General features: G+C 30.1%; 2 protein-coding genes and 1 non-coding gene across 3 annotated transcripts; 1 reads left to right on the top strand and 2 right to left on the bottom strand.

The window, feature by feature from the left end:
- Window positions 1–2,496: 2,496 nt before the first annotated feature.
- On the bottom strand, window positions 2,497–4,281 carry LOC131180950 (alpha carbonic anhydrase 7-like). The gene is made up of 6 exons (XM_058149267.1): window positions 4,133–4,281; window positions 3,627–3,835; window positions 3,270–3,479; window positions 3,020–3,184; window positions 2,867–2,920; window positions 2,497–2,774 (listed from the first exon to the last, which is right to left on the bottom strand). Exons 1-6 carry the CDS (start codon window positions 4,218–4,220, stop codon window positions 2,670–2,672), a joined length of 831 nt encoding a protein of 276 aa, XP_058005250.1. The 5' UTR covers window positions 4,221–4,281; the 3' UTR covers window positions 2,497–2,669.
- A 7,808-nt stretch (window positions 4,282–12,089) lies between these two features.
- Window positions 12,090–14,371, top strand: LOC131180936 (uncharacterized). The gene is made up of 2 exons (XM_058149249.1): window positions 12,090–12,423; window positions 14,157–14,371. The coding sequence occupies exons 1-2, from the start codon at window positions 12,090–12,092 to the stop codon at window positions 14,369–14,371; spliced, it is 549 nt and encodes a 182-aa protein (XP_058005232.1).
- LOC131181197 (small nucleolar RNA R71) lies at window positions 12,603–12,709 on the bottom strand. Its single transcript, XR_009149825.1, has one exon. It is a non-coding gene; the product is annotated as a small nucleolar RNA R71 (small nucleolar RNA).
- Window positions 14,372–14,687: the final 316 nt, after the last annotated feature.

Genomic DNA, 14,687 nt, shown 5'->3' with positions numbered 1-14,687 from the left:
GTACGTAGTTAGGTTGATCTTAAATTTTTTTTTCAAGGAAAATGTGCATACTAATCCTTAATTTCATAGTTTAATCACCATTAGTCAATAATATATTTAGATTTTTTCAATAACAACTACATGATAATGTGTCAAACGTTTTAATGTTCAATCACTCATTAATTTCTATTTCAGGGAAGAAAATTAAACCGAGAATTAATTTCACCATAATTTTGCCTTAATCAAGATTAAATCGCAACTTAATTTCATATATGTTCCTCTTACTTAATAACCATCATATATTGTTTGGTTAATGGTACGATATAATTGCACTATTGCCAATAGTTCATAATGCAATTATAAAAAAAAATAAAGAGTATAATTATAAAAATAGTAAAATTTAGAAAATTTGTTATTATTTTTTTAATTTTGAGTATATATTACCACTTGTAATTATAATGTTACTTGAAAGAAACTTCAATTTTGATGGTCAAGTGGAATTCAAACTTTGGTCCCTTATAAACTTCAATCTATATATCAAATAATTAATTATATTTTTTTTCCTTTTTCATTCATCGGAAAGAATGTGTCAATTCTCACATGATCTAGCTTTATTTTCTAACCACTCTTTGAATTACAGTCGAGTTAATTAAAAAAAAAAAACCTTTTAATTGAGAAATCATTTGGAATTTTAACATAAGATAACAAGACTTTGAATCACCTCGAATAGAATTATAACTTACAAGAAATCAAGACTTTTCTTTTTGGGTACATCTTCAATGTGCATTTTTTTCTTATTATTTATCAACAATAAGTGCTATAGTGAGAGTTTTATTTGGGAACCCAATATAGTTGATTGTGGATGAGATCACAAGCCACTCGTTTTTTTTTATTATTATTTTTTAATTTAAGCAATGGATTGAAAGAATTCGATGGGCGTAAGTTTTATATTGTGAAAATATGTAATAACTACAATAAATATAGAAATAATAATAAAATTTTTACAGCAATAATAAATTTATTATTTATAAAAATTAATATATGGTAACAACATAAATAATTATTGTTAATTATATATAAAAAGACATTACGTCAATTATTTTATTATTGAAATTCTTTTTACAATAATAATTATTGCAATCAATATTTTTTTTTGCAGTAACTATAGTTTTATTGTAAAATACATACGGCCATAATTTTATAATAGTACAGCAATTCATATATTGTCATTATAAATTTATGACAATAAATTTTATAAATTAGTAATTAAAATCATTACTGTTAATTCTAATATTTTTTTAATAGTGAATTGTTAGAATTTGATTTTTTTTAAATTAAAAAATATATAAAAATTGGATTTATTTTCTAAAATCTATTATCAAAGTTTTAAAATATCCCTATAAAATTAAAAATAAATTTTGTCTCTTTGTAGGCAAAATTAAAAGAGAAAGGCAAATAAAAAGTTCTGTTTCTAAATGATCCCAATTTAGCTAGTCATAACACGCAATGACCAGAAGCCATATATTTTACCATGTAGAAACAAAATCTAAATTATTACAATAATACGGTAGACCTTTCTCATAGAAATATCTGTCATAATCACTATTATCAATTAAGAATTTAATTACTTTAGTTGTTTGAACCTACGAAGTGCTGTTGATAGAAAATTACAAATTGCAATGGAAGTCACAGGGAAACTCCAAGACCTGGAAAATGATTTTCTTTTTGTTTTCCTTATTTTGAAAATTTTTAAAGGAAATATAAAAGAATTTGAATCTCTAATAATCATTTGTAAAAAAAGGAATTTAATTAAATTCTTATAAAATAATATTTATTTTTTATTTTTTTAAAAATATAAATTTTTTTAAATTAAAAAATTAAATTCTTTTATTTTAAATATAAAAATTAAAAAAATCAATTAAAATAAAATTTTGTACGTGTTAGGCACTCCATCTAATAGCAAATAATTTTTCTTTTTTCTTTTTATTTTTTATAATTTATTAATAATGGAAAATTGTAAAAAATTTGGCAAAATCAATTTCAATTAATTCCTGATCCATAGACTGTCAAGATAAACCTGACCTAGTTAAAACTGATATTTTTTTTTTAATAATAGAATTTATTATATGACCATTTTTTGGCATAAATTTCTTCATGTACTACACATTAAGATGGTGATGGTTTTATGGAAAGGTGAAATCCTAAATTTTCAATAACTTCAATTTTTTACTATATATCATTAAATATGAGATAAATATACATAAAATTGTGTTGGCCACATTGATTGTTTTCTAGCCTTCACTGATTACGAGTGATTAATGATGACTACTTAGTGGTAAGGATGTTGTTTAGGGTGAGTAAATTAATAATATGTTTTTATGTTATGTATTTATAATTTTTCAAAATTTTTAATAATTTTATCAGCATTTAGAAATAATTTATTTAAAAAAAATTATTTTTTAAATGTTTGATTGATGGGTTTAAAAAATTTTGCAAGAAAATTAAAGAAATAACAGATGATGCTTAATATTAATATTAATGTTATTAATATTATTATTATGAAATCCAAAATTATACGCAAGTACAACCAACAAGAATGAGGAACGAAGGAAATTAAGAAATAATGGCAAGGGGAACAGCTCCCCTTTTATTTAATATTAATAACAAGTAAATTGAATAAACCAAAGATTTCAATCATCTTCATCTTCATGTTCATCTTCATCTTCATCTGGATCATAAAGTTGCACTAAGCGTCCATTTGTTGGTTGGATTGGTCTTGCATTTGTGCCAGATTCCTGCATAACATATTTATCAGATATATCATCACCATATATACATATATATATGATCAAGAAGAAGATTCATACGAGGAATTTATAGAACTCACATAATGAACTGCTACGCGAAGCAATCCCACTTGTTCAATGGTGACAGTCCTCAACTGAAATTGATTAATTAATAAAGGGTTCACTAATCTTTTCAAGAAAGGAAAAAAAATTATATAACAGAAGAATTTGATGATGTGATTAATTAGGCAAACCTTTTTGATAACAGTCCAGGTGACATTTTCTGTGCAAGGAGGAGTTGTAAGAGATCCCATGTATCTATAATACTTTGTGCCTGTCTCGATGTCGTTTGGATTAACAATACCCACCACTGTCTCTGCTTCTTTGGGGCCAGCTACCAATCTTAAATGTTCTGTGAGCTGATGGAAAACACAACAATGAAGATTGATATTTTGGAGAAGTAATTAAAGAGAGATCAGATAGTGGTTTTTATTTAGAACTTACCGATGACAAGAAAGAGTCTGGACTTCCTATTGTGTACAAAATCCCAACCACAGCAATCTTTCCATCTTGACTCTCATGAACCATATGCAGCTCTAGAGAAAAATTCCTGCCATCGATGGTGTGCTCAGAAGGCGTGTGCCAGTGACACTGTTTGAGAACATATTCAATTCCGTTTATTTCTAAAGTTCCTGCACCATTTTCCCATTCCAACTGCATACACAAAACAAAGAATATCGAATAAAATTTACATATATCGAGATGATTGTAACCCCATAAAACCCTAATATAGGTAAAATAAAATTATTATATATTTGCAACGGGCACAAGGGTTAAATTTTTTTTTTCTCCCTTTCTTACCTCCATATCATGGCCACTATTCTTCAGAGTGGCATTGGAAGGCCTATAAGTTCTGTTAAGTTTCCCTAAATAGGAAACTTCTTCAGCTTTTTCATCTTGTAAATTAATGGGTGACTGCATCGATCCAGTACTACATGTGCTCCATTCTGGATCAAGTTCTCCCCATCGATCAGGACCCCTTTCACCATAATCAAACTCTTTTTCATCCTCTGAGAAAAAAAAATATACACAAATATACCATCAGGTAATCGTAAATTGTTAATATATGATATGATAAGAGAATAAATTTTTTAAAATAATTTATAATTTTTCATTTGGATCTATACGTATATATAAATACGCACATAAACAAATTAAAATAGATTATATCAATAAGTTCTAACTATTAAATTTTTTAGAATCGCCTCTAAAATATAAAATTTTAAATTTAAACTCAAATTCAAGTTAAATAAATAAATAAATAAAAGATTTTTGCTGTTCCATATTTATGCTAAACAAAGCCTTACCAACTTGGAGAGATCCTGTTGGGAGGGTAAGCAACAGCAGAGAGATAAAGAATGGGAAAGACAACAATTGGATTGCTAGCTTTCCCATATCTTTTAGCACGAAATTAGACTTAACACCTAGTAAAGAAGGAGAGGGTTGTGAATTATGATCTTATGAGCGTTTATGATATCCAAGAATTGTTGAGGCTTGTCAGCTTATATAGCATCAATCCACAATATGAATACGAAAACTAAAAATTGACTACGGATATGGAACAAGTCTTTCGCCATAATCATAAATTGTCCATTTTGGTTAACATTGAAAGGCAAGAGGAATTAGTTAACAAAGTCACATATATGATGATATGTTGGAGAAATCTCAGGTGATCTTTTAATGTTCTATTTTTATTAAGTGCTTCCTTTCAAACTAGAATATAAGATTTTCTTTAATATATATATATATATATATATATATATATATATATATATATATATATATATATATATATATATATATATATAAGATGGTCTAGAATCCAGTTTTATTTTTATTGCAGTCAAGGAATATTACAAGTTAATTAATTTTTGTATTTTAATATTAAAATTAAAATTTTGATAAGAGTAAATTTATTTGTCTGACTATAATATTTAGCTTTTCAAATTTTATAATATGTTTCACATTATTATTGAAATTGCTATTGAAAAAAATCTCACTAAATATGTTAGTTAGAAAATATTAAAAATTTATTTAAAATTAAATTTAAATTATAAAAACTTCAAAATACAATTAAATAATTTTTCTCATATTATTTTTTTAACAATATTTAGAATAATTTTTTTTTAAATTAAGTAACTGAAAGGCACCATAAAAGCAATCTTTTATTATTATTATTATTATTCTAATTCCATTGCATTTTTTCCCTTTTCTTTATTTTTGACCTAGCTAGAGTTCTGGTGTGATAGCTGTGTTGATCTTTCAATAGTCTTAACAAAATTAATTAATGATTTAAAAAATAATATATATATATATATATATATATATATATATATATATATATATATATATATAATTTTTTTAATAATATATAAAAAAGAATTTTGTTTAAAAACTTTCTTTATTTCAAAAAAATATTAAAAAAATATTCTCCATATTTTCTTACATTTAGGTACTAAAAAAAATAAGTTAATAAAAAATATTTTCTTCATAAAAAAAATTAAATTATTTATAAAAAAAATAATTTAATAATTTTATTAAAATGTAAAAACACTTATATATATATATTAATAGTTTAATATTATATTTTTATTACACAAATAATTTTCTAAAGAAATTTTTTCAATTTACTCGAATCTGTTATCAATTTATAAAAGAAAAAAAAAGAAAAAAAAAAGAAAAAAAAGAAGAGAGAGAGAGAGGCACACAGCCAATGTCCAACAGAGTTTCAACATAAAAAAATCCAGACATTTTCTTGTGTTTGGGCACATCAAGGGATTGAAGCCCCATGATACTAATGTATTTATACTAATTTTTTTTTTACAATATTCAACAACTCTCCAATATATATATATATATATATATATATATATATATATATATAATTTTTAAAATTTTATACGAAATTATAAATTATGATATTAAAAAATTTAAATCATTAATTGTGTTACGAGACTTATTATTAAAAATTATAAAAAATATCTTAAATTAAAGTAAAATATATATATATATATATATATATATAACTTTCTGAACGTTCCCAATAAAAGTTGGCCAGTCATAACACGCAATGAACACTTTCGAGAAAAATACATAAAAAGTTTCAAAGTCTCGTTTTTGTCACTGACAAACAAAATCAATTCTTCCTCGTGGCCTTCGATTCTTAGTTCTGATTGAAAGGTTTAATTAAAATAATAATAATAATAATAATTACCCATTAAGAATTTGATTATTTTTGTTTGAAGCTATATATATATATATATATATATATATATATATATATATATATATATATATATATATATATAATTAGCAACGAAAATTACTTTATTGATAAATATAGAAAAATAGAAGAGATAAAATAAAAAGTAATTTTATAATTTGATCTTTGAATTTTATTTCATATTACATTTTAATCATTAAATTTTAAAAAATTAATTATTTAGTCTTTAAATTTTACACTATATATTACTTTAATTCCTAGATTTTGAGAAATAATTATTTAATTTTTAAATTTTATATTATATTACACTTTAATCTTTATATTTTTAATATATAGAACAATTCCATCATTCTAACAATGGATTCAATTATTATAAATGTTAAAATTATAAGGACTAAATGTTCTATATATTAAAATTAAAGGAAAATAATTAATTTTTCAAAATTTAAGAACTAAAAAATAGTATGGTATAAAACTCAATGACTAAATAATTAATTTTTTAAAATTTAAGAATTAAAATATAATACAAGGTAAAATTTAGAGACCAAATTGTAAATTCTCAAAAAAATAATCTGAGGCTAAACCCAATGCCAACAGTTCCTTACCCCTACTAAAGGAGATGACCTTGTCCCACCCTGATTCGACTCCCCGCACCGATGACTAAATATTATTTCTACTTAGGAGTGTAATAAGAGGTAGCGGCAGGTTGTTCAATAGTTCGTCTTATTAAGTACTACCTCAGGTTAGGTGGTAGGTCCCTTTCTATGGAGTTCAGTTAAATCGAGGATATTAACCGGTGACCTCAGATCTCAGATCCAAGGGGGCTATGATCATTATACTCGAAAAACTCTATTTTTTCATTTATAATAATAATAATAATAATAATAATAATAATAATATAAAGGCAATGGATGATAAAAAAAAACTCTTCACAAACCCTTTACAACTGCTTACAAATTGAAAGACAACAACAGAGCAGTGGAAATCAAAGAAATGGCACAAACTCATCCTCGCGATTCCTCCCAAATTTAGTTAATTGATCCGCGAAATTATTTAAAATTATTAGTTGTGGCTTAATGGATAAATTCATATTTAATGGGAATCAATGTGTTAATAAAATGGACACCAAGACTTATAAAAGATATTTTTTAAGTTGAAGTTAGCGTCATTCATTTTATTAACATAGTATTAGAGTCTTGTTTTCAGAGGGAGACTTTGCCTTCTCCCTCCCTTCTTTCTCTTTATTTCTCTTTTTTTTCTCTTTTTCTTTTATTTTTTTTTGGTGGTCGCCGATGAGTGTTTTCACTGTGGCAAATCTCTTGTTTCCTTTTCTATTAATTTTTTTAATAACTCTTAAATATATGTCTGTTTAGAACAAATTATGTTTATATATATCTCATTAGATTTATTATTGTTGATAAATTTTGAATTAATATGTTAGCAGATTCTGGGTGTATTTGCTACCTATTTTTGTGGGATTTTATTGTGGTTTTCTCCTTTAATGAAGATATTTTTCTTTGTTCAAGAGTTTTTATGTATATTTGTTGGTGAATTATTTTTTTTTTTTGGAGAAAACTGTTTTAGACGTGCAAATCCCTTATCTAAGAGATATAAATTTAAAAATTATTTGATGGGATTCATAAAAAGAAAATAAATATAAAATTAAAGATTGGAGCAATCTACCTACTCCATCAATATTGCATCCATTTCATATAGGCATTTTAGGGTAGTTTTGCATTCATTTTGGCCTTATATTTTAGTATATTTTATGTTTTTAGCTTTATCTTATTTGTTAACTTTAGTTACTTTATATTTGATTTTTGTAATTTTATTGTTTTTAATAAGTTTTTGTGGCAAATTGAGGGTCAATGAGTGCATTAGGAAGTGATTTGAAGAAATTTGGAGTCCCTTAAGCATGGAGAAAAGTAAAAAAAATCAAGCCTTCGAAGATTAAGTTGGTCGAAATTTGCTTGAGATTTTGCTTATGATGTTGCTCAGGGCATACCATATTGCTTAACCTTAAGTCTAGGGCAAGTCGCAAATCAAGCACAGCTTAAATCCAATACATTCAAGTTTTCATCCACAAACTTGTGGAGATTTGCCTAGGGTCCTGCTTGAGATCCTGCTTAAGGTAAGCAGCAGTACTTAAGGTGCAACTCAGATCAAGCTGAAAGACAAATATGAGCAGAAAAATTCATTTTATCCCAAACCTGCCGAGATTTGCTGAGGGTCTACCTAACCTTAAGCAGACAGTGCATGCAGAGGCCGAAAATTGCTGAAGATATTGCTTAGGGTAAGCAGTACCCTAAGCAAATTGCTCAGAACGTGAACAGCTTTATTGACCTGGATATTTTTACACCTCATTTCCTATTCACTCTTTGGCTCTTATCCATTTTTAGGGCAACTTTTTGGGCCATATAAAAGCATCATTTTCTAGTTTTTACCACAAGAAGAAGTGAGGAGAAAGGGAGAACAACGAACAAAAACACAAGAAAAGAATAAGAAGGAGAAGGAGCACACTATTTCTTCTGGAGAACTGCTGCCAAGTGATATCCACCTGCAGTTTTTCCTAGTTTTGGACTCTCCTTCCCCTGGGTTTTTCTATTCTTAGTCTATTTTTATGTTTCTTTTGTTAGTTTTATCATTTCCTCTTGTAAATTTTATCATGATAGAATAGTTTTTCTAAGATTTCAGAGTTGAGTTATAATGTTTTGAATTTATTTGTGGATTTGGATTGGGTTTTATCTAGATTTATATAAATATGAGTTTTGATTCTTTTCCTTGTGTGCTTTGTGACTTACCTAACGTTGGATCCCATTGGGTTTAGTTTTTAATCTTTGATTGAAGGACCGAAAGGTGAAAATCATTGGTAGATAATCAAGGATTAGAACTTGAAATCACCTAGATTTAGAAATAAATTAGGGTTTTAAGAGGATTCATTGATCGGTTACAAAACTTAATGGGTTTTAAGTTAATCAAATATCGTACGAAAGTAGGTTTGGTTTTCTTAAAATACTCTTTAGTTTGCTTGAAAAAGATATTAAAGGATTTTAGAATCAATCACTTTCAAACTCTATTTTCTTTTAAAATTGGATGACCCAAGACAAATCTCAATAGATTTAATTCATAAACTCCAATTCTAGAATCACTTTTAGTATCAATTGCTCTTTATTTTTGCTTGCCCATTATTAATTTACTTAATTTTTACTTAGATTAAGACTTTATTTACATTACCGATTGCCTATTTTCTTTATTTTCTATTTAAATTGCTGCATTTAGTAAATTTAGTTCTTATAAATTGCCATTAGTCTAAATAATCAAAACAACCATAGTCTAGTACTCCAACACAATTTCTCGTGGGAACGATAATTTACTTATCACTTTATTACTTGATACGGCCTGTATACTTGCGAACACACGCCATCAAGTTTTTGGCTAGGTTGCCGGGGAATTATTGTTTGATATTAGATGATTTGGTTGTTTGATTAATTTACACATTTTCTTTTTAATTTTCTTTTATTATTACTTTACTTTGTGTTTTTCTTTTTGAAAATTTTCTTTTATATTTCTAATTTTGTTTCCATTTGCTTATCTTGTGAGGTATTTTGAAATGTTTCATGTACAAGTCTTCACAAATTTTGTTCAACTGCACTTGAAGCCCTTTTATGCTGCTTGGGGAAAATTTAATGATATGGTAGAGAGATTTTCCAACCACAATCTTTCAAATCAGTCTCTAATTCTTTGTTTCTACGATGGTTTGGATGAAGCGACAAGAAATTGGGTAGATTATGGAGCTTGGGCAACTAGTGATCATGTTCTTCAAAGAGGTCATGAGGATGTCATTCATTTATTGAATGACATGGCAAATTTTGATTACCATTGGCATTGAGACCCTTCACTGCAGGGCTGGAGTCACCAATATGCCCCATACGATAACCAACCCAATATTTCACACCAACCATTTGAGTTTGAAGAAGAGAAGAGAGTAGGACATTAAGAGGCAGAAGATAAATTTGAAAATCTCTTTAACCAATTATTGAAGATTCAAAAAGACCAAGGAATGAAACTTAAAGAGATGGTAGCTAAATTGGATGATCTTGAGACATCAATGAAGAAAAATGAGCTATCAATCAAGATGATGAATGGACTTTATAAGGAGGAACTAAATAATCAAGGTGGGGATAATGGGTTAAGCTATGACAATGATTCGTGGGAATTTAAATCTACAGAAGAAATGGAGCTTCAATCAAATAAAGAAAAAGCCCTTGAAGATGAGTTACCAATTGATACACTTGTATTATATAGATATTTTTAAGTACAATTGTATAATATTTCATAGCATTTAGAATGGTAATCTCATGCATAACCGTTAATTTCATTAACTTCTGTAAATTCCATTGCCAAGCTCTAAATTTCATGTTTTCTGCATCATTTTAGGTGTTTGGGTGAAGTCCCAAGGCAAAGGAGTGCGGAAGGAAACCTGGAAAGGCCAAAGGATTGAGAAAAGCTACTGATACACATTACACAGGTCGTGTAAGCAAAGCCACAAACCCGTGTAACCTACTGCCAAAAGAAAGCCAGAGAGCCAAAGATGAAGCAAAAGTACACGGGTCGTGTAATCAGACCTGTGTAAGCCATGGAGACCCGTGTAAATCTCTGTCGGGTACAGGCTTGAAGAATTTTCTAAGAACAGAAGAACACGAGTTGTGTAACTAGACTCGTGTGACTAGCGCAGACTCGTGTAAACTCCTGTGCCAATGCAAGATGCAACCATTCAGCTCTAGTAAGTTACAAGGCTCTAGGCCGTGTAGTGACACACGGGCCGTGTACCATACGGCAGCCAGTTTCCTAATTCGAATTTCAGCTCTTGTTTACACACTCCAAACAGACTCCTAATGCTTTTGGGATTCTAAAGACCTAACCCTAGACCAGCTATTATAAATAGAAGTAGAACATGACAGCAGAGAGAGAGCTTTTTTAGTTCAACCCTTGTGCAGAAGCTTTTTGGAGAGTTATAGAAAGGGTTTTCACTTTTCATACTTGCATTGTCCATAGTCGTCTTGAAAAGTAAAACACCAGCACATAAGAGAAATCCTCAGCCGAAGTCCCACAAGGATTAAGACTGCAGTCATTCCTCTTCGGTTCTTCTGTTCTATTTTTCTAAGCGGACTCTTTATGTTCTTTTATTTTATTTTCTTTATGTTTGTTAAACTCACCATGAGTAAGTAATTCCTTTATTCTAGAATTAGGAGAGTAGCACTTGCAATTGTTATTATAGATAAATATTGAGTTTTATTTATTGGATTTGAGTTTAGCTCTTTGATTCAATTTCTTGTGATCTTAATGCATGCTATGTGTTGGTACCCACTTAGTATTGATTGTAGATATTAATTGAAGGACTGAAAGGTGAAGATTAATATTAGAAAATTAAGATCTTGAACCTAGGAAATAGGCTGATGACCTTTGTGGAGTTTCAAAATTAATCATAGATCTTAAGGGGTTTTAATTAATTTAATTACCACGAAAGTAGGGTTTAAGTTAATTAAAATACACGTTAAGTGCCTTGAGAGAAGACTTAGGATTTCCTAGGATTAATTTCCATCAAAGTAACTATTCTTAATTCAATGAATAGATAAGATTAAAATTCATAGTAAGGTTGCAGTGTGAAATCTTAATTCTAGAATTGCTTTTATAAATAGTTTAATTTAAAAATTACTTTCAGCATCTAAAATAGATTTAACTCATTCTCCATCTATATTCGGTAGCCTAAACAGTCAAAATTGTCGTGTAGCTTGGTACTTGCTAATTAAATTCCTAGTGGGAACGATACTTCACTCATCACTTTATTACTTGTTAGCGATCCGGGCACTTGCGATGTTTGAAAAACCAGCAAACAAGTTTTTGACGCCGTTGCCAGGAAATTTAATTTTAGTAATATTAGGTGATAAATAATTTAGCTGATTTAGGCATTTTCATTTATTGTTTAATTTTGTTTACATTGTTTTATTCTCTTATTCTTTATCAGGTGATTGGTTTCGTACATGACCAGAACAAGACCAGAGGAAGAAGTCTTTGATTTGGACCCAGAGATAGACAGAACTCTAAGAACTATCAGGAGGGAGAGAAAACATGAAGGACAAGATCAAGGAAATCCAGAAATTCCAAATATGGCCAACAATAACAACAGGCCGAGACTCTTGAAGGACTATGGAGTTCCCTCCATACAAGGATTCCAACCTAGTGTTACAAGATCCATAGTAGATGCCACTAATTTTGAACTAAAACCGGCATGGCTCCAGATGATCCAACAGACCCAGTTTGGGGGTTCACCAACAGAGGATCTGCACTACCACTTTCAGTGCTTTCTTGCCCTTTGTGACACATTCAAGATGAATGGGGTCTCTGATCAAGCCATAAGACTCAAATCATTTCCATGTTCCCTTTGAGATAGAGTAAGGAAGTGGTTACTTTCTCAACCAGCTGGAACATTCACTACTTGGGAAGACCTCTCACAAGCTTTTTTAGCAAGATACTTCCCACCTGCAAAGACTGCAAAGTTGAGAGTTGAACTCAACACCTTTAGGCAAAGGGAAGGTGAATCACTCTATGATGCATGGGAGAGATATAAGGACCTACAGAGAGAATGCCCACACCATTGCATAGAAGATTGGCTCCTGGTTTAGAATTTCTATAATGGGCTACTGGCTTCTACAAGGAGCACAGTAGATTCAGCAGTAGAAGGTGACCTAATAGAGAAAACAGTGGATTAAGCACTTGAACTTCTGGAGAGGGTCGCATATCACAACTACAAGTGGTCAAATGAAAGGGGAAATACAAGGAGAACAACGGGAATCCTAGAAATGGATGCCCTAAGTATGATAAATGCTCAATTTGACCAGCTCACAAAGAGGCTTGATAAAATACAGGCCAATGCTATAGGGACAAACAGTCAACATGATGACAGCTATGGAGGAGGATGCATAGGTTTAGAGTATAACAGCTTCAATGAACTCCCCACAGAATAGATGAACTATATAAATAATGGAGAGAACTTCAACTAGAGATAGCCCCACAACCTATATTCAAATACATACAACCCTGGATGGAGGAACCATCCAAATTTCTCATGGTTAAATTCTCAGAATTAGCTAACAAACAAACAGCAAGGGTACAGACCATCGGTACCTCCTGGATTTCAGAACAAGTGATAAAACCCTACACAGCCACCGCCACTCCCTCAGAATCAACAGCCTAAATCAAGGTCAACTATGGAATCCATGATGGAAAGCTTCCTAGCAGCCCATCAATAGCAAAATGAAATGATCAAACAGCTAGCTTCCAGGATGGACCAATTTGCCACCCGCAATAAGATGCTTGAAAATCAAATTGCTCAGTAAGCAACCTCTTCAAGTAAGACTGTTGGTAAATTGCCTAGTCAACCAGAGATGAACCCAATTGTAAGGCAGTTACATTAAGAAGTGGAAGAATTTTAGAACAGTCAGAGGAAGAAGCAACAGAGGAAACTTCTGAAAAATCTAAAAGCCAAGCAGAGAGGAAAGAGGAAGAAGCCAAGAAGGATCAGGAGGAGGAAACAAGGAAGAAAAAGAAGCTACCAAAGCCATATCAGCCTCCCCTACCTTTTCCTCAGAGATTCCAAAAAGCCAAATTGGAAAAGCAGTTTAGGAAGTTTTTAGAAGTTTTACAGAAACTTTATATAAACATTCCCTTCACTGAAGCACTCTCTTAGATGCCATCCTACACCAAATTCCTTAAGGAAATTCTGTCAAAGAAAAGAAAGCTGGAAGACTATGAGACTGTTGCTCTAATAGAGGAATGCAGTGCCATACTACAAAACAAACTGCCTCTGAAGCTGAAAGATCTAGGAAGCTTCTTCATACCTTGTCTCATTGGCGATAAGAAGATAGACAAGGCTCTCTGCGATCTTGGGGCAAGTGTGAGTTTAATGCCTCTATCAATATGCCAAAAGCTAAAAGTCGGAGAACTGAAACCCACAATAATTTCATTGTAATTGGCTGATCGGTCTGTTAAATATCCTGTGGGACTACTTGAGAACATTTCTATTAAGGTGGGCAAATTCTTCATTCCAGTTGATTTTGTTATCCTTGAGATGGAAGAGGATATTCAAATTCCTATGATCTTGGGAAGACCTTTCTTGGCAACCACCGGAGCAATCATAGACGTTAAAAACTGGCGGTTGACTCTCAAAGTAGGCGATGAAGAAGTGGAATTCAACTTGTTTGACACAATGCAACACAAATTCGAATATGATGAATGCCTTAGGGTTGACATAGTTGATAAGTAAGTTGAGGAGGAATTTCATAAGGCCCATCCTGAAGATCCTCTTGAAGCATGCATTGTGCACAACCACATGGCAAATAATGAGAACACAGAAATAGCAGCCTATGCACAACATTTAGCAACACATCCACTCCTACCCTTGGTTCAAGCTTTCATGGTAGAGGAGCTGAAGGAGAAACAAACCAAAAGCAAACCGGAGAAAAATACTGAATAGGTAAAACTCAAACCTCTTCCCTCTACTCTAAGGTATGCATTCCTAGACTCAAATTCTGAATATCCTATTATTATTAATAACAGTCTATCTGAAATTAAAGAGAAAA

The sequence above is a fragment of the Hevea brasiliensis genome, chromosome 6, assembly GCF_030052815.1.
Source record: "Hevea brasiliensis isolate MT/VB/25A 57/8 chromosome 6, ASM3005281v1, whole genome shotgun sequence".
In the NCBI taxonomy this organism is placed as follows: Eukaryota; Viridiplantae; Streptophyta; class Magnoliopsida; order Malpighiales; family Euphorbiaceae; genus Hevea; species Hevea brasiliensis.
Note: the sequence above shows the minus strand (reverse complement) of the source record. Positions and strands in the feature narration are given on the sequence as shown.